The sequence below is a fragment of the Penicillium arizonense genome (assembly GCF_001773325.1).
Source record: "Penicillium arizonense strain CBS 141311 chromosome Unknown PENARI_contig001, whole genome shotgun sequence".
NCBI lineage: Eukaryota > Fungi > Ascomycota > Eurotiomycetes > Eurotiales > Aspergillaceae > Penicillium > Penicillium arizonense.
Genome location: NW_019173278.1, coordinates 1,129,046 through 1,152,893, shown reverse-complemented (window position 1 = coordinate 1,152,893; position 23,848 = coordinate 1,129,046). Strand labels below are relative to the sequence as shown.

General features: G+C 49.7%; 7 protein-coding genes across 7 annotated transcripts; 2 read left to right on the top strand and 5 right to left on the bottom strand.

The window, feature by feature from the left end:
- Positions 1–600: 600 nt before the first annotated feature.
- Positions 601–2,493, bottom strand: PENARI_c001G05331 (cytochrome P450; the record flags this gene model as incomplete). Its single annotated transcript, XM_022626547.1, has 9 exons — positions 601–797; positions 860–904; positions 972–1,146; positions 1,196–1,315; positions 1,385–1,559; positions 1,612–1,789; positions 1,846–2,026; positions 2,104–2,340; positions 2,428–2,493. 9 exons carry the CDS (start codon positions 2,491–2,493, stop codon positions 601–603), a joined length of 1,374 nt encoding a protein of 457 aa, XP_022493103.1.
- Positions 2,494–3,087: 594 nt separating this feature from the next.
- On the bottom strand, positions 3,088–5,502 carry PENARI_c001G12470 (putative C6 transcription factor (Leu3); the record flags this gene model as incomplete). Its single annotated transcript, XM_022627117.1, has 6 exons — positions 3,088–3,398; positions 3,450–3,977; positions 4,024–4,292; positions 4,342–4,779; positions 4,827–5,257; positions 5,320–5,502. 6 exons carry the CDS (start codon positions 5,500–5,502, stop codon positions 3,088–3,090), a joined length of 2,160 nt encoding a protein of 719 aa, XP_022494002.1.
- An 824-nt stretch (positions 5,503–6,326) lies between these two features.
- On the top strand, positions 6,327–8,897 carry PENARI_c001G09024 (uncharacterized protein; the record flags this gene model as incomplete). Its single annotated transcript, XM_022626838.1, has 5 exons — positions 6,327–6,792; positions 6,843–8,504; positions 8,572–8,613; positions 8,695–8,733; positions 8,791–8,897. The coding sequence occupies 5 exons, from the start codon at positions 6,327–6,329 to the stop codon at positions 8,895–8,897; spliced, it is 2,316 nt and encodes a 771-aa protein (XP_022493476.1).
- Positions 8,898–9,989: 1,092 nt separating this feature from the next.
- Positions 9,990–11,552, bottom strand: PENARI_c001G04922 (putative C2H2 finger domain protein; the record flags this gene model as incomplete). Its single annotated transcript, XM_022626500.1, has 3 exons — positions 9,990–10,833; positions 10,999–11,480; positions 11,538–11,552. The coding sequence occupies 3 exons, from the start codon at positions 11,550–11,552 to the stop codon at positions 9,990–9,992; spliced, it is 1,341 nt and encodes a 446-aa protein (XP_022493800.1).
- Positions 11,553–13,073: 1,521 nt separating this feature from the next.
- On the top strand, positions 13,074–14,192 carry PENARI_c001G00288 (putative nicotinamide N-methyltransferase; the record flags this gene model as incomplete). The annotated part of the gene is made up of 2 exons (XM_022626130.1): positions 13,074–13,575; positions 13,654–14,192. The coding sequence occupies 2 exons, from the start codon at positions 13,074–13,076 to the stop codon at positions 14,190–14,192; spliced, it is 1,041 nt and encodes a 346-aa protein (XP_022493292.1).
- A 362-nt stretch (positions 14,193–14,554) lies between these two features.
- PENARI_c001G11712 (putative S-adenosylmethionine-dependent methyltransferase) lies at positions 14,555–17,367 on the bottom strand (the record flags this gene model as incomplete). The annotated part of the gene is made up of 3 exons (XM_022627049.1): positions 14,555–15,643; positions 16,327–17,065; positions 17,309–17,367. The coding sequence occupies 3 exons, from the start codon at positions 17,365–17,367 to the stop codon at positions 14,555–14,557; spliced, it is 1,887 nt and encodes a 628-aa protein (XP_022493461.1).
- Positions 17,368–18,176: 809 nt separating this feature from the next.
- On the bottom strand, positions 18,177–20,240 carry dspD (putative protein-tyrosine phosphatase; the record flags this gene model as incomplete). The annotated part of the gene is made up of 1 exon (XM_022626380.1): positions 18,177–20,240. One exon carries the CDS (start codon positions 20,238–20,240, stop codon positions 18,177–18,179), a length of 2,064 nt encoding a protein of 687 aa, XP_022493558.1.
- Positions 20,241–23,848: the final 3,608 nt, after the last annotated feature.

The following is a 23,848-nucleotide window of genomic DNA, read 5'->3' as shown; positions in this document are numbered from 1 at the left end:
GATGATTTCTAAAACATCAATCACTTAAAGAATTGGGAGCATTGTTCGCAATAAGGAAAGCATACAGGACGATACAAACTAAGCGTTACTTCAGGTATAGACTGACACTAAACGCCTCGAAAAAGCGGGGACAGTCCAGATGAGAAAGCAAATGCACCGCATATGAGCTATACTATTACATTACGGTATGTTTTCAAAGATCCTCCGCCTTACCCCCCACCGAAAGCGCAGCCCCGCTAGCCCTTCCCTCCATAATGAAAGCCACTACTTACGCAAACGCAAGCCAACTTTCAGCCCAAAATTTGGAACATAAAACTCCTCGAAGGAAAGCGACCCGGCCAAAGGCCCCGTTGATGAATTCGGTAGGAAGAGGTCATAGCAAGTAAGGATATGAGCAAAAGCCAGCTTCATGAGCGCGCTAGCCATCCATCGGCCGGGACTAGATAGAGGACAAACACGAGCCCAGAGTGTCAGCCGATGGAATCCGGGCGGTTGAATTTGAAATCGAGACACACCCCTCCCCTCTCCAGAATAACCCTAGTGCAAGACTGACAAGGGCGAACCAATCGATTGGAAACAGAATTTGAATTTGAATTTGACTTACCAGGCATGCACGCCCATCCCAAAAACCAGATAGTCAGGACTCAGGTCGACGAGTCGACTGTTCTTGGCTCCTGCTGCTGTGCGCTTCACGAACCGGAATCCGTCGAAGTCGTTGGGGTTTTCGTAGTTTGTGCTTAGGCGTTGGATTAGACCGCTTGGGACGGCCATGTGGGAGCCTTGTTTGAGGATTGTTCCTGTTCGAATATTTGTTAGTTAGGTGGGAGGTAGGGTATGATGCTGTGGAGTTGAGACGAACCGTTCGAGAGCTTCAGGTCGTGGACGCAGACTCGGTGGGCAGATACTAGATGCATGCTACTGCGTTAGCTGGGTCAATCTCTCGGTTTCCTGGTAACCTGTTGTAGACATACGGGCTGCAGGGGGATGCAGTCGCTGGCACTCCTTTAGGAAACTATCCATCAGGACCATGGCATCACAGGCCAGGACGGTAGGTCCCATCTTGGCAAAGATAGCATTAATCTCCTCTCGCAGGGGAGCAATATACTCAGGGCGACGGGCTAGCTCGGCAAGGGCACCGTACAATCCCTTTTGGATGGTCAGCAGAGAGAACATGTGAAAGGGTGTACATACATACATAGGCCGTGGTATAGATAAAGGCAAATTGCAACAGTAGCATTTCACCAATGACCTCTGCATAAGTCCATTTCTCGCGGAGCACCGAGCTTTCATACAGCCAGCGGAAGATTTCGACCTGCTGATGATTAAAAGCCACTCAGCAGACACCGAGTCTGGAAGGAGGAAAAAAAAGCAAAGAAAGACATACAGGGTTATCCGCATCGTCGGGATTGGTCTCGATACCCTTGTTGTCGTCACTAAATATCTCGGTGTGATATTCAGCGGCGCGTGCATCAAAGTGCTTGAGTAGAATTTTGCGTGAGGCATGCATGTCCCAATTTGTACCTAGAGTGGTGAGGCGACTGATAAATCCACCAATGTACCTATTTGGAGGTTTAGTTCGAAGGAGTTTCAAATAAACCAAGTATATCTCACCGTTTCAACCAATCTGGAACCATAAACTGGACTCGAGTAGTTACTATCATTCCCAGAATATGTTCCTTGACTGCGTTGAGATACTCCTCATCCTGTGAAAGCCGTGAGCCAACCATCGCAAAGCTCCCGCTGCGTGCTACAATGGAATATGCGAAGTCGAAACACCCAACGTTGCATTCTATCATCCGTTATCAGAAAATATGTAAGACAACCAAGGTAATCGGAGAAACATACCACCAAATTTCAAGTCCAAGGTTCTCAGCTGTGCGAGAATGGCCTCGTTCATCGAGGGCATGTACTGATCCAGATGTTTGTAGACCGTGGCACGAATCACACCGGGCGTGGTCTTTGCGATCTTCGGCCATCCCCCATCCCTAGGGAAGTATCCAGGCATAACATGAGAAATCTGCAGCAACTGTTCACACAACAACGTTAGCATATCCAACGCTTGACTGCCTTGTACTTAGTATAGCATAGCATAGCATAACCCACCTGGTCAATCCATGGCTCGGGCGAGACAGCAGTACTTCGGAGATTCTTCAACTCCTCGATTAACTCCAGCTTGCACAGGACAACTTGACCGAAGCGGAATGTGCGCGGGATCTCGAATAACCCGTTTGGGAATTTCTCATAGCCTTTCTTTATTAGACTCGGTCCATCCACGACGAATCTGTAGTGTTGGTATATAATCGAGAAGAAGCCTTTGGAAGTGGCGAATGGAGTGCCGACCTGGTAGAATTGTATTGGGTTAGTGGGCTCGGGTTGTTCTTTGGGTTTTTGTATTGAAATGGAATTAATGAGCCGAGCATCACTCACATTTGCTAATCGAGTTGAAGTAAGGACCAGAGCGACCGAGGTGATAACCACAATGGCCACGGCCATAGCGCAAAGGGTCAATAGAAAAGGCCCAAGGGACATGAAATCTGAACTCGAGAAATGGGAGGTAGACTTCCCGGGTCCACAGAGGTATTTCTCGAACCAAGGGGATATCTGCTCCGAATACATTCTGCTTTGATTTCGCGAGGAAAAAAAGGCAAAGTGAAAGTAATCAAAAGAACAAGGGCGGTCTTTAAAGGGGAGAGAGAATGGGGGTTCGAAAGTGAAGCGAAGACAGAAAAGGAAACAGACAAGCAATACGACACAGCTATTGCATCGGGGAGTTACAATGCGGCGAGCCCGTGCTCGAGAAGTGACGAAAATAACAGATTGTGATATGCATTGCACAATGTACGAGACTTATTACTGCATGAGGGTACATTGGATCTGACTAGGAAGCTGATCCAATAAGAGCTTTTGAGATCAGATTGAAAAGAGTACAGATTCGTACAAGAGACTCATAAGAAATACAGACAGATATCCGATAGGCGAAAGAAAACTCCCTGGGGTGTATCAGTGATCGAATATGTGGTATAATGATACAAACACGCAAACCACGCCCGCAAACAAATAGCCATAACGCCAAGAAAGTAGTTCAATCTATGCGATGCCCGAGGTTTCCACCCCGTTCATGGTAGAGTAGGAATAAGGCAGGTCTACCAATCCGTCAAGCAGCCAGTTCAACGGATCGAAAACTTCGTAATTAGGCTCCATGAAGCCGCTTGGAAGTGCATTGACTTGGGATGGTGGTTGGACTCCAAGACTGGCCTGGGAGAGCAGGGGTGCTGGGGCAAGGCTCGGATCTCCACCGGAAATTCCAGGGGTGGATGTAGATGTGTGTACAGGCCCGACAGATGAGATGGTCGATGAATCGGCTGTCGAGTCTGGGTTTGTTGGGTTTTTCAAATAGGCTAAAAGAAGGTTAGGGTAATAGGGTTTAGACGGGGGTGAGTGATACTAACCTTCGATATTCCGGCCCTTTGTCCGTGCATCCTCTCGCCATCGCCATACGGAGTCGTAAAGCAGGGACATGCTCATTCGACAACGAACTTTGAGTCGCAGGGAGTCGTCGAGGTCGGTGCTATTGTTGGACCTTTGAGTCGCTCCTCCCAATCTCCACATTTGGGCTAACACCTCCGCAAGGCGTTCGGGCAGGTCATTACTAGACGCTGATACTCCACGAATAGCCCAGATTGTGCGATTGAATAGGTGCTTGGTGTAATCCATGTCAATATGAGAAGCAAAGAAGCTCTTGCATAGCTTCAGGAGTGTGCATCCAGCAGCAACCATCATCTGGTAGACATAATATGGTGTGTAGGAGAGTACAGGACCGACTCCGGTCTCAAGATTCAGGACGACTTCGAGGAATGATGTCGTCGCAACATACAAAGACAAGACACGCTCGCGATAGTCCTTTGCAGTAGGCTCATCGAAGAAAGCGGACAAGTGCAGATGAAGGTTGGCAGCGCGGAGATACAGATTGGTAATACCTGATTGGTTAGCACCAGATAGACATTACAAGACCGGGAAGCTTACAGTCATTGTGCGTCCTTAGCTCTTCTTCCAGCTCCTCGAAATCTCGAGATAGGAAAGAAATCATGGTTGACCGTTCGTGGTCACTAGTCAAACCGACAGGGTCTCGTCGATTCGTATAAAGCGCTCGAGTGATCTTGTCACAAAATTTCTCGATCTCCAGTCTTGGTCTCATATCCTCTGGCAATTTAAAGTTCGGGTCTAGCGCATCGCTTGAAGATAACGTCCAATCGTAAAGAGTGGATGGTGGCTGTCCGTAGCCGGTAGATACCCTGAAAGAATGAGCCCAGGCCGCAGTTATGGGGAGTTGTTGTTACATACCTCTGGGCAACAATGTTACAAATAGCCCATGTTCGAACCTTGTCCCTCAGCTCTTCTTCAATCAGTTCCACCCTGAATTTACTGAAGTCCTGAGTATGAGAAGGCCTATGGAGACCCAGCTGCATAGCAACCTGCACCATCATTCCACACAGCATGAATGTTGGGTCTGTTGAGGTACTGCTCACGGGGAACGGCCACGAACAGAGCAAAGATAGAGCCTTCACAACATGATAGCTCTGAGGGATATCGGCAAGAGTACTCCATACTAGTCGGGTGACTGGGCCGGCGAGAGAATTCAGTAGGTTTGAATCGCCCTGGTAGCGACGCGCACCGACACTGATGATCGTCCAGAAGAGCAGAGATGAAGAATTATAGTATTCATCTGGTGACTGTTTCTGGTCAAGGAATGGGAGGAATGGGTGGTAGTATGTGAAGAAACTGACACAGTGTTAGGGTTAATCTCAAATTGCCGGTTGGGATCTTACAGATTAAACAGCTCCACCACCTTCTCGGGAACGACCATGACATCCTCGATTCGCTTGACTTGCCCTCCATTTCGCAAATAGTTTGCACCATCAAAGCCGGAGCGCAAGTCCAGCAAGGATGCAACCGCTTCCTGAGAACCCATGTACTGATCTGCGGACATGGCTGACGGGGTTTGATAGACCGCAGGACTGACTCGATTCGACTCTTGCTTAGGAGTAATCTGGCCCGCAGCCAGCGGTTGTTGAGGAAGGGACGAAACGGGTTGACCCGTGGCGATCTGCTTCCTCAGCTGAAGGATTTCCCTCTCCATCTCCGCATTGCGACTGCGCTTCCCAACACGTTTGAAATTCGATTCGATCTTACAGTCGAGCTTTAGCCGGCGACATCGCGAACAATCCGTCCAGGGATCTTGAACAACATCGCATCGAAGCTGTCACAATCCGAAAAAGGTTAGCACCAGTCTAAAATTTCATGATCGCGCAAATACCATACCTTTTGCTGGCGGCACTCATTGCAAGCGCGCTTCACGGGTTGACGCCTCTTCTCCTCGCGCGCATCGTGGTCATCCATATCCTCCATACTTCCCGGCGAACTGTCGATCCCCGCCATGATGACATTGCGTTTGCGACCATGCACGCCATCGGCCGCAACAGGTAACTGGTTGAGACCCGCCATTACGGGACTGCCGACTGAAGCATTATCAGCGCTCACAGTAGATTCCAGAGCTGCCTGGCCTCCTCCGATGCCACTCGATCGCCCGAGAGAAGCCAGGCTGAATGACGTGATCCGGTCGAGATCGGGATTCCGATATGATCGGTTGTTTGGTTGATCGTAGTATATGAGAGGAAGGTTGCCAAAGCAGGGCAATTGAGGTTGCACTTTTTCCTTTCCTTTCCCTTTCCTTCAACTGACGACATACAACGATGTTCTCGGTGAAGGCCGTCTGGGACTCCGGGATGAGTCAGCGCGGAGGGGCATGAGTCACCTGACTAGGAGCTGGACGATTAATGTCACGTGATGTTACGGACGCACGTGATAGAGTGATGTATACACGTGATGGATTTATTTATAATCAGCCCCGGCATAGAAAATGGTCCGAAAGGCTGCACAGACAAAGCGTATCGAAGTACACTAGGAGAGCCCTGCATGGGGCGCATGAGACATGAAATCATGATCGTCAGTATGCCTTGGGGGCCGTTCTCCATAATGAGCCGAGGCAGTGCAAGACATTGCCCAGCGCCCAGCTTCGCCTCTTCATTAGTGTCCAATCATAGATAGTTTGGAGATCTCGGAGGATAAATACGAACAAGTTCAGAAGCTTAGCCTCGCAGGGCTCAGTCCCTTGGTTCCACGTTGAAGAAGTTCTTTGGTTCTATCGACTGCCGCGTACGCTCGTAAATGAAAGTCCGAGGGGTATCCGGGGCTATAAAGCGCCTTCCCGTCCTTGACTCAATCTCACTCTACACTCAGCAGTAATCATAGGCGTATCAACGGATAATATGTCCAAGGAGACTAAACAAAGCGAAACCAGCTCCAGCGAGCGACCACCGTCATATTCGGATGACCCAGTGACGCAACTATCTGTGGAGTTAAAGTTGAACCTCCAAGTATCATCTGATACGAAGTCTATCAGTCGGGACGAATGCGTCGCACATCTCAAGTTCCTAGCCGTACTCGCAGATCTGCGCGAGAACATCTCTGGTGATGATGGACTCTTTGGTATCAATGATTTCGAAGCCGATAGATTCCCTGAGTCGATCAACGAAGCGCGGGCTCGAATCCGCGAAAAGCGCTGGGCTGTGTACACGGCTCGTGCGGTTGATCGATATGCCGCATGGTGGGCTACTGGCCTCCCACGGTCAAGACCCAACGCAAGCTTGAGTGACGTGGAAAGTGCGGACTATGAGAATATCATCAACCCAAAGACTCTCGTGGCATGGAGTCCCGACAATCTGCCTCCAATCGGTAAGTGAACTGTGTGATTTACAAAGAACTCAGACTAACTCCTTTCGTAGATATCTTGATGGTCTGGCATGCTCATTCATTGAATCCTCGCAACTATCTCGAGGATTGTATCCGATATGGGAAAATGAGCACTTGGAAGACGGGCTTTCCCTGGGAGGTGATTGACAGCTGTATTGACAACCGCAAGCTGGAATTCACAGTCTCCGACGAGGCCCAGAAGATATTCGAGCAAAAGCTGAATATCAGATGGAACAATCTGCACGACCCGCCTACCAAGACCATTCAGTGCCCTAGCTGTATAAATACCTTCCCCGTTCAATGGACAGAAGGTCTCTTCGGAGAGACGGTCGAGAACGCCTTCAGGTTTGGCGATGGCTACGCGGACAACTCATTCCAAAAAGAATGTTCTCATTGCCATTACACAATCGACCACGGCCGGCTCAAGGTGGCTAAGTTCCGAAAGGATCTCGAGGCAACAATATATGCCGATACCCCCATGCCCGGCTCGTTTACCAATCTCCATGGGATCCCCGAAGGCTCTACCGACAAGTTCAACCACCCGAGTCTCCGACACATGCTTTTCCCTACAAGACTAATGCAAGCCATCGGACCAGAACTGCTGAACTTCACCGATCCCCGAGTAGACTGGTGCAAGGACATTCAAGACTTACGAAAAGAGCTTGAGCCCAAACTACGTGACCGAAAAGCCCTAATGGAAGCCCACGGAGGTACATACGTCAAAAGACTCGTACCCGCCGAGCGAATCCATTTCCGCCGCCTGATGTCCCGCTACTGGGACAACCTAGGCCCCTTCTCGCTGGACCTAGTAGGCGCAGTGATCCGACAGGGAACCTTCATCTCGAAAATGGACCAAATCGACTGGCTGCATTCACCAACCGTAATGGAGACAATGGACCGGCTAATCAAGAAATACGAAATCTTCTTCTCAATAATGATGAACTGGCCCAAAAACATGGCGGTCCCAACCCTCGACGTCGACCTAGCCTGGCACACCCACCAATTAAACCCGTCCCGCTATTATACCTACAGCACGAAACAAGCAAATAAAGCCGGCGTCCGTGTCTTCATCGACCACGACGACAAAGTCGACGAAGACAAACTCTCCGACGGCTTCAGCTGGACCAGCAAAACATACCGCCGCATCACCAACGGCGCCGTCTACTCCGAATGCACATGCTGGTACTGCGAAGCAATACGCACACCCGATCTCTACGACCGTGTGATAACTGTCGGCTCGGCGTCTCGCGCGCGCGACGCCGCAGACTCGTTACACGACCGACCAGATATCTCCTCCGACCCGAATAAGAACCCGCACATCTCGGCGCACAACGCCGTTCGTCCGACCTCGCTGTACGCCCCGACGGACCGGCTTGGGTCTGTGCATTATCTGCAGCTCAAGTCTAATTATCAGAAGGCTGCAAGGAGGGCTGAGAAGCGGGTTCGTCAGCGTTCGGGCTCTAAGTCTTCTATTTCTACTTTTACTTCTGGTAAGGAGAAGGAGAAGGGCAGGGAGAGGACTCTCGCTGCGGATCCGTATTATATGCCCTATGCCTATGGGTATCCGATTTTCGTGCCGTATTATGCGCCCTATATGGCGGATCCGTGTATCAATTCTGATGTCTATGCTTCTAATCCTGGTTGTATGAATATGACTGCTGGGGCTGCTGGGAATTGTTGTTCTGGTACTTGTGGTATGTTCCTCCCTTCTTTGTTTCTTCCTTTTTCTTTATTCTTTACTCTTTACTAACCTGACAATAGGTGGCGCTGTAGCCGCAGGTGGATGCGGTGGAAGTGGATGTGGTATGTCCTCCACCCTCGCATTGATCTCTGATCTATCTCTATCATCTCTAGATACATATGCTAACTGATTTCTGTTTACAGGCGGAGCAGGTGGATGTGGTAGTAGCGGAGGCGGATGTGGTAAGTCTCCCCAACCTCACTCCACAAAATCGAACACCTGACTTACATATTCTATAGGCGGCTTCGGAGGCACTTGTGGAGGAGGTGGTGGTGGATGCGGTGGTGGAGGGGGAGGTGGAGGTGGAGGTGGAGGCTGTGGGGGTGGTGGTGGTGGTGGATGTTGAGCATGCAAATGACGATTTTGATACTTCATATATACTTCTCCCTTTGGGTTGTTTCAGCTTGTTGTTTTATTTATAGGTTTCAGCTTGCTTTGCTTGATGCACTAGCTAATTGGGTTATCTTTATTGCATCCTAAGAATTAGTTTGCTTTTGACAGTGGATAGTATTGATATTTTATTGAATTTAGTATCGGGTGTCTGGTGCCTTCTGTACTATTCTAAGCTATGTTGAGTAACACGATAAAGTACTGAAGGTCATGGTAAGATCTCTATGGTAAGCGTCTATATCGGAAGTGACACATGGAATCGACATAATGATCCATTGCTCCGAAACGCATGGAGATAGGATTGTATACTAATCACTTGGATATCCACACAAATCCCAATTCTCATATATCTACAAAACTACAATGCTAAAGATCATATAGTTTCATGAGTTATATTCATTGTGAGCCCCGTCCGAGAGTCATTGAGTACACGAAAGTGAGAGACCGAGGCGAGAGATATGGAGAGAGAGATGAATCGAGAAGAAGAGACAGGGAGAGAGAAGGCAAAGAGAACGGAGAGACGGAGAGAACGGACGAGATACACATGGGGATGAAAAGTCAAGGGCGGATCGTAGAATTTGGTTTGGTATATATGTGCGAGGCGAAAAAGAACAGAAACAACAACAAAAACAGACAGAGACCAAAAAAAGGACAAACGAAACATGAGGATGTGAAAAACACACAAGTCCAAATGAGTATGAGTATGAGTATGAGTATTGATGGGGGTTGAATATGCGCCAGTCATACAAAGACGACTGTTTAAGGTTGGAGTTTCCAAGAACAAAACAAAAACACAAAGCAGAAAGCACAAAACGGGCCAAGGAGACATGGTTGATACATGGGATCTCGAAAGGGAAGGTCCCGAGAATGGCTCACGCCGTTGAGAAAAGAGCGAGAACGATTAAGCTGGACCACGGCTCTATTTCTCTCTGGGGTGGTCGTAAACATGTAAACAAGAAGATTCAAAAATTCGCTCAAGCTCGTACATGAGATCGTGAAATGGGTGGTAGGGACCCCGGTGACTGAAGATACTGGACGGATTAAGTCTTCACTCTTCCATGCGGCCAAAGACTCCGTCATCATCATCGTCGGCTGGTGCCGAGCGGTTGCCAAAGTCCACGTCGGCGTTGCGGCGCTGACGGGATTCCTCGGCCTCCTTGCCGCTGGTGCGGACCTCACGCTCATCCGACACCTTGTATGACAGGGACGGGTTGAGCGATCGAGAGATGAAGATGTTGGCTTCGGAATCTCGGCGGGCTTGCTCGGCGGGGCGCGGCTGAGCCAAGTGGGGGCTTTGGTTGCTCGGGTGGCTGCTCGAGTCGAGATAGCGCGCGGGCAGTGGAGGCACTGGCGGCACGTCGGGAGTCATGGAGACGGGCCCGGTGCGGGGAGTGCCGAAATTGCAGAGACCGATGGCCGCGGCAAGATCCGCCTCATCATCTTCGTGTAACCTTGTGTCGGCGGTCGAAGGACGGGTGTCGATGCTCGAGTGGCGGAAGTGGGAGAAGGCAGGGGAGTGCAGTGGCGCGCTTTCGTTGTACGAGCTGGAAGGAATAGACTGGTAGGAACGAGAGAAACCCGAGGCGTTGCTGACGCTGGGTCGCTTGGCCCAGTGGGCCGGCACGCCGGACATCTCGAAATCGTCGTCTTCTTCCTCGTCCATCGGGGGTGGCGTGGTTTCAGCGGAGCTGATTCCGTCCCGCGCCTCGGACGAAGCGTCCGGTGATCCCGAAGACAGTTCGGACTCCAGTTCGGCCAACTCAGCGGCCTCATCGGGGGGATCGTCGTGGTTCATGGTGACCAGAACGGAGGCGGCTTCCAGCAGTTGAACCTGCTGGTGCTTAGAGATGAGAAGCTTTGAAGTAACGGCCCATGCTGGGTCGTGCTCCCACCTACCATGAAAAATAACACGTCAACCAAATGTCGAGACAAGGGAGAGGAAGGGGAACTGTGACGAAGGGGGAATAGAATGACCACGAGGGCGACCTGCACAGAGCCGACATGGTGCATAACCCCGAGCAAGAAGAAGACGGCCGAGCGGCAGGGGAGATACACACATATGCTTGGACAAGCAGCTGCCATGCTTATACCCTTTCCCGCAGCGATCGCAACGCAGGTCTGCCGGAACACGCTTCCCCTCAGTCTTCAGTATGGCACCCTCGCTGGCGCGACGGTTCCGGTTCTTTAGTTTGGCATCGGTTTCCGACCCAGGGGAGCCCTTGCGGGCGACCGGCGGTTCCTGGCTAGGACTGTTGATGCTGCGGGAGAGGTATGAGCTGAAACCTGACACGTTGCCGACAGACCCGGATTCCAGTCCCTTGCGGCCTCCTAGGGTGCGGCGGTGCGCCATGGGTAGCGAGGTGGACTCTCCGCCTTCCATGGAGGCAGCGACCGCAGCGGCGGCATTGGCGGCCGCGGTAGTGACACTCTTGCGGCGTGTGACACGGTGGTGTGAATTGACCGCACCCAGCGAGATTGAGTGCGCGTGGGCGTGGGATCGCTGGCTGGGGTTGGGGAGAGGACGCGACATGGACAATTCCTAGCCACAGGGGGAGAATGTTAGTTTCAATCGAGAGAAGCCCGCAATGGATCATACCTTGAATGATGCCATGGTGAGAGTTGAGGAAGCGTTCAATGGAATTGAAGCCCCCACAGACACGGAGACGCCTTCAAAAGCGCAGGTGGAAGGACGCGGAGTGAGGAATATGGAGTAGTTGAGAGAAGTTGAATAGCAACGAGTGCGAGAAGGAGTAATGAGAGAGAGAGAGTGAGAGAGAAGTAAGGGCCAAAAAAAAAGAAAGGTGGAAGGGGAAAAAAAGAGGAGAAAGGAGAAAGAGGTCCGGTATGGACCAAAATCGCTCAGGTTTGCGGGGGCCTTTCCCTTTGAGCATGCGGGGGGGTCATCGGTCACACTGTATACTTGTATTTTGGTATATTATTAACTACAGTATTCTATTAATCTATTCTCTTATTCTCTCTATACTATGTTATAATAACATACTATGTGTTGTCTAAAGGCTATACTTGTTATATGGTGACTGCCCGATAACAGTGGAGCCGAAGTCGCAGGGCACAATTGCGAATATCCCAAGTGGCAGTGCCCACAATGACTCGCACTGGCACTCGCCAACTTTCCTAAAAGGCGCTCCGCAAAGGGAACTTGCGCCCTGGTTCGGCCATGCTTTCCATGGTTCTCTCGAGGCTGAAGCCTGTTTAGTCAGCCATAATTCCATTTACCTAGGTAGTTAGTAGGGTGAATATTTTGTCCGTTGCCTGACGATCAAGGGTCAAGTACCAATCAAGTCACTAAATTGTAGTGTATCGATAGGAAAAGTCCGAGCCCAAGCGACACAGTACATAGCGAGTACTCATCGTACCGGTTTAACCAGATCACCTGCAGCGCATCGACCGGTCTAGCTGAGGGCGAAGTGGATCGGGTGATGTCACTGGCCTCCTGCTATCAGGTGACAGGATGATTCATACGATAACCCGTGACGGATGATACACCCGTATCAGTCCCACTACGCTGTGATTCGGTACTCAATATAATATCCGGAATTGTTACAAGCTGATTGTCAATTTAGGTAATAGCTCTGCACATTCCCTTGTCTAAGCCCAGCTGGCCACGAACAGGCCCTTGCACGCTAACAGCGGGAGGGGATCATTACTCCGACTGTCAGACTATTGCGAATCATTTTTGGCCCCCTGATCGTGTTTCTGGCACATTCTTGTCCCTGGTTCTGCTGGCATTGGTCAATGTAGATCTTGCAGAGCTTATTAATTTTTATTGTGAATCTTACATGTTTACTTTTCTTTTATCAATGCAATGCAATACAGGAAAAAAAAAAAAAAAAGAGTGAACATCATTGTTCTCCAGTACCCATTAAAATGACGTGGTGCGATGGGGACAGCCCTGTTGAAACCTGGAGATATTACATAAACAAGATCAAATACAAACAACGCAAACAATATTTTGAATGAAGAATCAGATCTAATCAGACAAAATCTATTGCAGCCCAACACACAGTCAAGTCTGATCAATTGACTCAATTCCACAGACCTGGGAAACAATAACTCACACCAAAACCAACCTACAAACCCACCCATCTCCAATCCAACCCAAACATTCACAATGCTCAATTCCCGCCTACGGCCCCTCCCCCGCCGCAACTATCCCACCACCATAAATGAAGGTCCAGCCCCGGCCCCAGACTTCGAAAACAAAAATGAGCTAGAAGAAGAAGAAGACCAAGAAGATCTCTTCAGCGCCTTCCTCCCTCACCTTTTCCCAGACGATGCCCCAGCCTTCCACGGCGACCCAGGCCAACATCTCCTCTACTCCTCCCCCCGCTATGGCAACCTGGATATCATGGTCCCTTCCTACCCAAGCTCAAGCGAGAAGCGTTCCGAAGAAATCGCCGCGGGTCTAAAGAAGGAGGATGGGACCGTGAACCAGGTTGACAAGGGCCGGAAGCTATTTGCGCATTTCCTCTGGAGTGCAGCTATGGTTGTTGCGGAGGGAGTCGAGGAGGCCGATATGCCAATTGTGGAAGGGGAGATAGAGAGTGAGGCTAGGAGGGAAGCGAGGGAGATTTGGGGAGTTCGCGGGGAGAGTGTTCTTGAATTGGGTGCTGGTTAGTTGTGTCCCCCGCTTTTTTGGCATTCAATATACATACATCCACACCTACAGAGCTAACACCAATGCTGTCTAGGCGCTGCCCTCCCATCAGTAATCTGCGCCCTAGCATCCGCCAAAACTGTCGCCGCAACGGACCACCCCTCCAGCCCAGCCCTAAGCGGCGCAATCACCTTCAACACAAAGCACAACCTATCAAACCGGACTCCAGCTGTATCCACAAACATAAGCATGCACCCGCACGAATGGGGTGTGTTGACAGACGCCTTCTCAGCCGCAAACAAAGGAACCTTCAGCCGGATCATTGCAGCGGATTGTTTCTGGATGCCTGAGCAGCACGAGAACCTAACTCGCACTATGCAGTGGTTCCTCTCGCCTGGTGGTAAGGTGTGGGTTGTTGCGGGCTTCCACACTGGGCGTGAGATTGTGGCGCGGTTCTTTGAGACGGTCGTTCGTGGGGGTTTCGTTGTCGAGAGGATTTTTGAGAGGGATACTGTTGAGCGGTTGGAGGATGGGGGTGAGATTAGGCGCGAGTGGATGCCTGTGAGGGAGGAGGAGGGACCTGATAATCGGAAGAGATGGTGTGTTGTTGCTGTTTTGCGGAGGGGGGAGTAGATAGGTGTTGTTGTTGTTGTTGTGGTGGTGGGTATGTGCATATTGGGCGTTGTTTTGTTTGCATGACGGTATGATATCTTATATAGGATTTGTTGGTTCTGTTTTGGATAGAAGCTTATGTCTACCTTATACCATTCTGTATCGTTGTATACCCGTTACGTTGTCTATAAAGTGGTGGATATCGTTGTGGTTTTATGTGCTATAAGGGGAAGGCAAATCAACGTAAACTATGTACTATTACCCCAATACCTCGGTGCTCTATGGATTACATTATAGAGGGTAATACACTGATAAACATGATGAGCAATATAGTAACGTATACAAGTCAATCATTATAGGGCCCAGCTCCATATTAGAATTTACTACTCCTTCTCTTCCAACTGCACAAGAGCATCACGTAACGAGACACGAGATTCAGGAGCCGCCCTGGTCAAAGCATCAGCGATAAATCGCAATCTGTCACCAGTGCCACCAGGGGCACTCATCTCAGTGATAATCGAGAGTAACCTCCCATAAGCCCAACAATCCGTAGCAACCCGCACCTCAAATGGTCTATTGAACGGAGTGCTTTCAATACTTTGTTGTATGGAAACCTGCATCTCCGGTGACAGCCATTCCCACGTATATCCACCAGTCCCACTAATATCAATGAGGATGGCATTGTCAGCAGCATCTAAAACGATATTCGAGGGCTTGATGTCAAGATGAGTTAGCTTGCTCGTGTGCAATAATCTTAACGCTTGCCCGATTTGGGCAGCCCATTTTATCGGCAAAGGATCATTTTGGATACCGTTCTCGTTTATGCTTTGCTCGAGGGACCCTCCATCGTAGTATTCAAGAAGGAAGCCTGTGATCACTACTGGCATCTCGGTTGATGGGCTGGTCTTGTATGGGTTCTCTGAGATGACTAGACCGACTAGCTGGGCAATGTTTCGCTGTCCACAGAATTGTGCGAGGACGTCGATCTCGTTCAGGATAGCATTCGTGTCCTCAGGTTCGTAAAGGGGACGGTCAATCATTTTGTAAGCGAACTTTTGTTGCTTAACGAAGACCGTGGAGACTGTTGGGGCAAGAAACTCGGTATTTTGTAAAGAACTAGCCTCAAACGTCTGGATGTTTAAGTCTTGGTCCAGATTCGGGTATATGACTCTCATTGGATCTTCCGTGATATTGCAGCGCAACCGATAAGCAACCGTGATGAAGAAGTTAGTCGAGGCCCGAGACATATCCCGGATTGTGATTGTATTTTGGTTTTGCTCAGTCAGGCTCAAAGCGATCTTTGTTACTGTGTTGTCTAACAATTGTAATTGTTCGAAATCAATTGCTTCAAGGAAGGTTTGGAATAAAGACCGGCGTTGATAGTAGCCAAGCTCTGTTATAGTCTCAGGCAAAGGCCAATCTGCGATAACTTTGATCCACCATGAGAAGCCATTGTTGTGAAATATCAGAGTCTGTGATGGGCGGTCACCCATGCAGTCGCAGAATGATTTGAACTCCACTCTAGAAGAGGAGAGGGTACTTTCGAGCATTTTGTTCGATTGGGGTAAAAGGAACTTCTTTTCGTGAAAGCGATATTGTCACTAGTGGAGGAGAAAATCAAGGCTAGATGGACATATATCCATGGACGTTTGACTTGGGTTACGCGAAGGTAGTAGACAAGACTATGAAGTGCAACTATGCTAGGCCATGGTACCCTTTACCGCCAGTCCGTTTGATTTTGTCTGCAAGGAGAGCTCATACTACGATATGGAGTACGAAAGCTTATTTCATACTTTTTCCAATACTGTAATAAGTTACTACTTCTAAGGATATAGATCAGGGATGGGCTAACTATAGAAGGGCAGTTGGAAAATTATCTCCGTACATATCTAATTGTATCACAGGACAGGCCAACTACATGTACTTCCAAATAGGTTCTTCTATACAACCCAAACTAAACATCATCTCCAACCCGAACAAAACAGACCGTACAAACCCCCTGGCCCTCATGCCCCCCAAACCGAAACCGAGGATACTCAACTCTCCCCCAAACAACCAACCGATCCCCCTCCCCCTTCCCACCAGTAAACCAATGCACAAGCTCCTCCTCGGTCCAATTACAAGTAGTAACAACCAAAAACCCACCCCGACGCACCAACCGCCGCGCAATATCGGGATACCGCTCGCAAACACGAGTAGTCTTAGCATCATCGGCTAGCGAGACGGCGTCGAAGGTTCCTTTGTCTAAGACTATGTCGAAGCCGCCGGTGGAATAGGGGAACCAGTTGAGATTGTTTTCGAGCGTTGGTGTGGGTTCAACTGGGAGGCCGGTTTCTGAGAGGGGAGCTGTTGAGCCTAGGATATCCCATTCTTCGAATTGGATGGGTGGTGCTTCAATCTCAATCTCGACTTGTGCCTGGGCACCATCCCCACCCTCGGATCCATCCTCAGACTCGGATTCAATCTCATCCTCAGAATCACTCCGATAAGCCGAATGTCCCCGGCCCCTCTGCAACTCCCTAGCCAACTCAACACTTCCCCGCGAATAATCAACACCAACCATATCCCCGCGGAACCCACCCTTCTTCCTCAACAGTGCAAGCATACTCCCATTGCCGGTGCCCAGATCCAGAACGGAAGGTTGATGCTGAGATTTGGATTTGGATTTGAGCGTGTTGCGTGGGGAGAGAGGGAAGGATTTGCGCGTTAAGAAGTGGAGGACTTTTTCGGGGGCGTTGTGTTCTGAGAACCAGGATGTCCCTGGGTCATCTTCTTCGTTTAGGTCTGAGTCCGCGCCTGAGTCTTCATTTTCCGTTGGGTTGGGTTGTTCTTGGTTGGCATTGGGTGTTTCGTGGGAGATGTGCGCTAGGGTGCGCGCGTAGTAGGTTTCCCAGCTGGGGTTTTGTTAGTTTTGGTTTTTGAATTTGCATTTGGATTTAGGTAATTGGTTAGGTGGGTGGGATATGGTGGATTGGTGCATTGAATAGATTTCATTCTCTAGGCTGTAGATTGCTTGATCAAAATTGCATGTACAGCTGAGCTGGCTCGTCTTGGAGGGGTAAACGTGGGGTCGAGGTATGTCAAGGTTTTGCGCAGGCGTGTCCCCGGAACATACAAAGGCAGAGAGAGATACATACTAATCTTTTGTGCCCAGCTCGCTAGGCGAGAGGTAGGCAGGGTGAGAATCTTCAGCCATTGTCTGCTTGGAGGGGTTGCGGAGGAAAAATTGGGTTGACGCGGATGACGTTCCGCGCTTATCGTTATCTAAGATCAGTAAACAGCCAGTTCAGATCTATACATAATATAATGTCATTTACAACTACAATTACATTAATTGAACCAATTGAGTGGTTATCCATGTCTATTGAGACTGCGCAAAGGGGGTATTATCATGCCTCTTTCCATCCACCAAACCAAGCATACCATATCCGAAAACAGAGGCAGCTGGCTCGAGTGATTGAACACAGGAAAAGTCGAAAAGCTAAAGCAAAGGCCTTGCCATGACAAGATGTTAAGACGTAAGAGGTAAAAAAGATAAAAGGAAAAAAGCGAAAGTTTGTTGGACGAACGGCCAAGCAATGCAAGAGAACCCAGTAAGCCTCCGCGATAAAAATACAGATGCTGACACAAAAAAATCCATTGATTCTTTCGAGGTCGGCTGTTGGTATCAAATCTCGTCCGTTTTGGATACCCCGTGACGCCAATGATGAATAGAGGAAATGAAAAAGCGATGGTGACCCGAACGGGGTGTTGAGAAAACCCGTGGGTTTAAAGGGAAAAAAAGTGCAATAAGCATGCAATGGGAAAATAGCGATGAGCGACTGCAAAGCCCGCTTTGGTCATGAATATCATCAAGCCACTCATCTGGAGATGAGTGAAGAAATTAAGAGAGAATAGAAGGTCGCTGCTGACAGGCCAGGGCGAAGATGATTTTCATATCAGAAACATGAAAATAGAGCGGGTCGTGGAATCGTTTCGAGCCTGGTCAATGACTCGAGGCTGGGATCAGAGGAATTCATCAATCGATCTCATGATCAGGGGCTCGCCAGCAGTTGGAGGCGAGCGGGGATCGGCCGTTTCGGCGGCGAATTGAACCGCGCTGGGCATGGGAGGGGGTGAGAGGGCTGCCGACCGATCGATTCTGTGGAAGGATGGTGGTGCCATTGGCTGCGGGGATAGGAACTCGTTTGTTCGAGGTGAGAATAGACCACCACTTCGGTCGGGCATGTCGCGCACAAATACGTGCGTTTGAACAAGAGGGTCGCAGCTGCTGACGCTGCGTGGGAGTCCTCGCGGCCGACCTGATGTCGGTTCCACAGATCGGAACTTCTGTCGGAAAGGAAGAGGTCGAGGGGACAAACTCCTTTTAGGCGAGTAAGACTTGAACTTGGTGTAACTGCTGTCGCTGGTGGTAGGACGCATCGAGGGGGTTTCTGGGATGGAAAGGCAGCTCATTGATGGTGCCTGGGATAGTCCACGGAAAGCCGATCGGTTGTCGTTGGTCACAGGGCGTTCGGCTCGGGCAACCTGAGGCTCCGAGCTTCGTCGGCCAGTTTGAACAAACCACTCCTGGGGAGGGGGCTTCGAGGTCGATCCACGCATCAACCGCGATCGGAAGTCGGTGAGCTGGTAGATGAGACTCATGTTGGGTCCTACCCACTGACTCCGGCCCTTGACCACTTCGTACATGGAGTTGAAATCCATGTGTCGGTTCTTGTACAGACCATAGGCAATCATCAGAGAGGCGGAACGACTGGCACCGAGCTGACAGTGGATGAGGACCTTCTTTCCACCAGCGATACGGTCATCAATGAGCTCACAAAGAGGGAGCAGGTCATCGAGGATTTCGGAGTTGTGGTCCCAGCTGACATGGAGATATTCGGGTTGTTGCGTAGGAGTTGATGTAATGGGGGTGGCGGATTCAGAGTCTGAAGGCTGGAATTCAAAGGCAGACTTGAAGGAGATCTCAGAGACCGCAGTTTGAGGCTCACCAGAGAAGCGCTTCGAGGCCATGGAGGCGTTGCGCCAGGTGCTCATCACTGTGTCATTTCGCTCCTCCTTGGCGGTACTGAAGGGGTTGTTGACTTCCTTGGCGACGTTGATAACCACATCGAACTGGGATGCTTCCTCGGCTGTTGGCTCCAGGTACAGGTAAACGCCGGTATCGTAAATCCGGATCGGTCCGTCGGGGTATCCACGGTCCTTTTTGCGTGTCGACTCGCGCGAGTCGAGGTGGTCATCCTCCTCTTCTAAACCGGGAAGCACACGGCGAGAGAAGCCAGATCCATCCATTCCACTTTCCTCATTCGGCGTGGAGAAGCTACGTACACCATGATGCGACATTGGTCGTGGGAGCTGCATACCCCCCTTTGGGGCGAATGATGGGGATGTGATAGCTGCGAGAGACGGGGAGGATTCTGCATGTCGCAAGGACGGGGTCGGAGGTACGTCCTCGCTCGAAAAGGTCTTATCAAATGTAGGTGTACGGATGGTCAGGTTCGCGGGACGGCGCCTCGAACTCTTCTGGGGAATCTGGAGGGGTGATGGTGGGGCCAGATTGTTTGATGAGGTTTCCACCAGCGAGGCAGTAGCAATGGGGGGACGAGATATAGACGGAGGCGGCATCCGCAATGAGAGATTCTTCAGGTTGCGCGCCCGCCGACCAGGAGAGTCTGGACGCGGAGGGGTCGGTCGCGACAGGGGCTCTGGCGCAGTTGATCGGGGAGGGAGCTCCATGGGCCGGGTGGCCGGCATGTATTTCGGATACGAGACCGACATGGCCGATGGGGATTCCGGCGATGAGCTCGGGGAGATGTCACCCCCACCGGGCGAGTCAAAGGGTGAGATGGTCGTGGTCGGGGAGGACTCGGTTGAGGCAGACGTCATGGACGAGACGCTTTCGCGATGTGGGGAAGGGAGGAAGCGCGTGTTAACAGGGACATGGGTTGGGTATTGTAGAGGATGAATGGTGTTTTCCTCGTCTTTGTATCGCGGTAGAGGACCGCCAAAGACGGACATGAATGATGGAAATGAGTCCGGGAAGGACGGTGGACTCGTTTGCACGGGCATTGTTCGGGGGGAGTGAAAGAAAGTCCCGTCTTCACGAGACTATTGCATTCGAAAGTATTTGCAGCCTGTGCAAATGGTCTGAAAAGGTCAGTGGGAGGAGGCAAGGGCGAAGCCAGGGAGAGGAAAGACGGGAAAGATAGGAAGTAGAGGGTCATACCAAGTGTGTAAGGTGGTAAGGTGTAAGGATTCGAGAAGGACAGGAAGGTGAAAAAAAGGTAAATCGGAGTCGTTCCTCCGGGGAATGACCGGAATGTGAAGGAGAGATTGAAGGAAAGGGAACGGGAAAGGAAAAAGGAAGAAAAGAGGCGTATAGGCCTTTTGGACCCTTAGTTGTTTTTATTTAGATGTAATCGATCTCCGATTTCAGGCCCACAGGGTAATTCAATACGCAGTGGAGGTCCAATGGGCAACCGCAGATCGTAGAGGGCTGAGGTTTGAGAAGTGAAACCAATCAGGCCGAGCCACTCTAAATTTAGGCGCCGGGGGCGTAGGAATGGGCGTCAAGTGCACGCACGTAAGAGGCTATATAAGTGACACTGCAATACCACTGCCTAGGTACCTACTACCACTACTCCACTTATGAGGTAGTTAACGAGCTCTTCGTACGGGGACCATACACACACGCTCGGGGATTATCTCACCCCCGATGTACCAAACTTACCTAGTAACAGGGGGCGGCACATAGTGGAGTATATCTGTGCGTACCCGAGCTTCGCCTCTTGATTCCAAATTGCCTGTACAGATCCATTAGAGACTCTAGATATGATGTAACCCACTTCAAACGGAGACTGATATTTGTACTCTAACTGAGAATGTCTACTGTATACACATATGTATGTATACATTTGTCCATACTCTGTACTGTACTGTCACACACGGGTGAACGGTGGGCTGACCCATAGTTTCTCATACTTTTATAGCCTCTGATTGGCTGCAACCAACACTGAAACGCGAACATTCTGAAACACGCCAATTCACTAGCGGCACTTAGCCCTGACCTATACACTTAGTTCTACTCCTCCGCCATCCCTACATTTGGGGGTTGTGGCCCCACCATTGTTGAGCAAGGATCCAAATGTGTTCCAATGATCAACATTTTCCACGTGGACTATATGAAACTGGGACATTTTACGGAGAACGGAGATTGGGGAAGCATTGCGGTGTCTCATCTATCGCCAAGCCTACTGTAAACGGACTGAGATTGGAAACAGATCGACATATCTGCACCAATAATGCCTGCGAATGCGCCTTCAAACGATACATGCATTCCCGTAACCAAAGTTCCAGGATTGTTCCAGATAAATGAATTTCCCCCTTTCCCTGTTCATGAACTACCGTTTCATCTTCTAAAAATAATCTACCGTGCAATGACAGCAGCTTACGTGGTTCCCTAGATTGTTTCGGACTTGTCTGCTGCGATTGGCTCGGTCCTTTGAACTGCTGCAATTAAACTTGTTCTGCTCCATGCTGATGCACTTTGTTGATATACTGTCTCGATGGTGCCATGGTTCACCCCTCGGTCTGTTGCAATTATATAGAGCTCTCCAGATTTTTCCATCAATAGATGTATCAGTATAGAGTGGCGTGGAGTTGAGCCCCTGTATCGTACACATACATTGCACTATTGATTTTACCTGTCCACTATACTATACCTGGAGCCTGGCCATACCTACGGAGTAAGTGTCATTCACATATCTAATTTGTCACATGTCTAGTCCTAAGGGTAGTGTGGAAGGATTCAGCCTATACGGGGGCCAGGCATTTGATAGGCCCATGGCTAAGGGTTGAGATTATCTTTGGTTGTTCATCGAGCCCTCAATCATTCTTTGTAGTAATACGCTCCAAGGGCTCAGTCATTATCGCCTACTTTTGAAAGCCTCCATCTCTCTCATATCAAACTGGAAGGTTGTTGGATCCCCTCCTCGTCCCATGATCTTCCACAACCGATCTTAAGAATGAAATTACTTCTTTGTTGTCGTCCATTACGCCAACGATTTGGCAGATATCCCAGGATACTGATCATCTCTGTAATGACACTGGCTTCATTTGGCCTGAACCCTTCCAGCGGACGTTCACCCAGAATGTCGTAGGGAATGCAATAGCCCGGACAATATGTTCAAGGACACCTCAGGCGGCAGAAGTCCAATAGAAATCCATGGGCCTGTGGGCTCTTGGTTTTGTAAAAAGAACACGCCAAAGTCTGATATCATGACTTGGGTATCGACCACCTTGACTGAAATATCATAGCAGGAGGGACACAGTATCGAGGAACCTCTGGCCCATTCAGACCCTTGTCTGGTCTCTCCACTGGCATCTTCTCGGGTGTCTCCGAGGCAACTGTATAGCCCCTCGCTGGTTAACATTTCAAAGGTTGCAGGTTTGAAAATATGTTCTTGTAATGCGAATGTACTGTCTATTGGTAACAAAGACAAAGTCATTCGATTGGACATGGAAAGGGACATGGACATACTACCATGAACCACAACACACGGATGAATACAATCCAATCACAATCCACGGCGCAGATATAGCTCTAGCTACATCGGCCGAGAACTTCGAAGTCAAGATAACATCCTAGGATTGCGCAATATTGCACCTAGCGGCTTTGCTCACAATGCAATGGTGGAAACCGTCTCATCCATCGACGGTGATTTTATATAGCAACTAAGAGACTGTCCAATACTTCATGGCACTGTATACTGTACACATTTATGACTAGTAGCACTCTCCCGACTGTCATACTCGCAACGCAACTAAAGCAAGATCTCGACACCACTCTACATAATCCCGCAAAGATCCTAATGCCTCGCCACTGCCTATATACCGATGGCAAATAGAAAGTCGAAAAGCTCTGATACCACCCAGCTCATGCGACAAACACCTCAATGGTCGGTATGAGGTCGTCCACAAGTTAGGCTACGGCAGCTACTAAATAAACCATCTGACTTGCCAGAAAACGCCTCGAAGCAAGGCACATGGAATCTGTGACTACACCCTATGGTGCGGGGGTAAAACAATCTCAAAGCGAACCACCTGATCATCGTGAAAGTGAATGAAACATGGCTCTTCTGTAAAAGGACTAGCACAAGCATTGAGCTATATGGGTATGTCTTTGAAATCTGGTCTTCGGTGGAAAGTACCTCTCTGACCGTTCCTCAGAAACAGAAAGCGAGCCGATTCGAACTTCCACAGTGTACGGGATCACAGCCGACAGCGACAAATTCACAACCCTCTCGATCAACCAGAATAGCGAGTGGGAACACAGCTCGGCCTTAGCAGGGGCTACGTGTCCCAAAAACATGGAATGCAGTAAGATGTAATATACTGGTGCCTGGCAGAGCAAGTCTAAAAGTTGTACTGATATCTTCCAAGATATGGATATGCTACATTAATCTACATACTTCACTATGTCCAATATAAAACACCTCAGGTGGCCGTTTCAGGTCTACCACGGTCTCCGGTGAAACAGAACCATGGATCAAACCTTTATTTATTTGTTGGAGAAATATTGAAACTGAAGATTTTTTATAACAGAACCACGCGTTTCAAGTTCGAACATGGAGGCTGATGTAGATTCAGGGGTGTTTGTTATATGATAGGGTTTACTG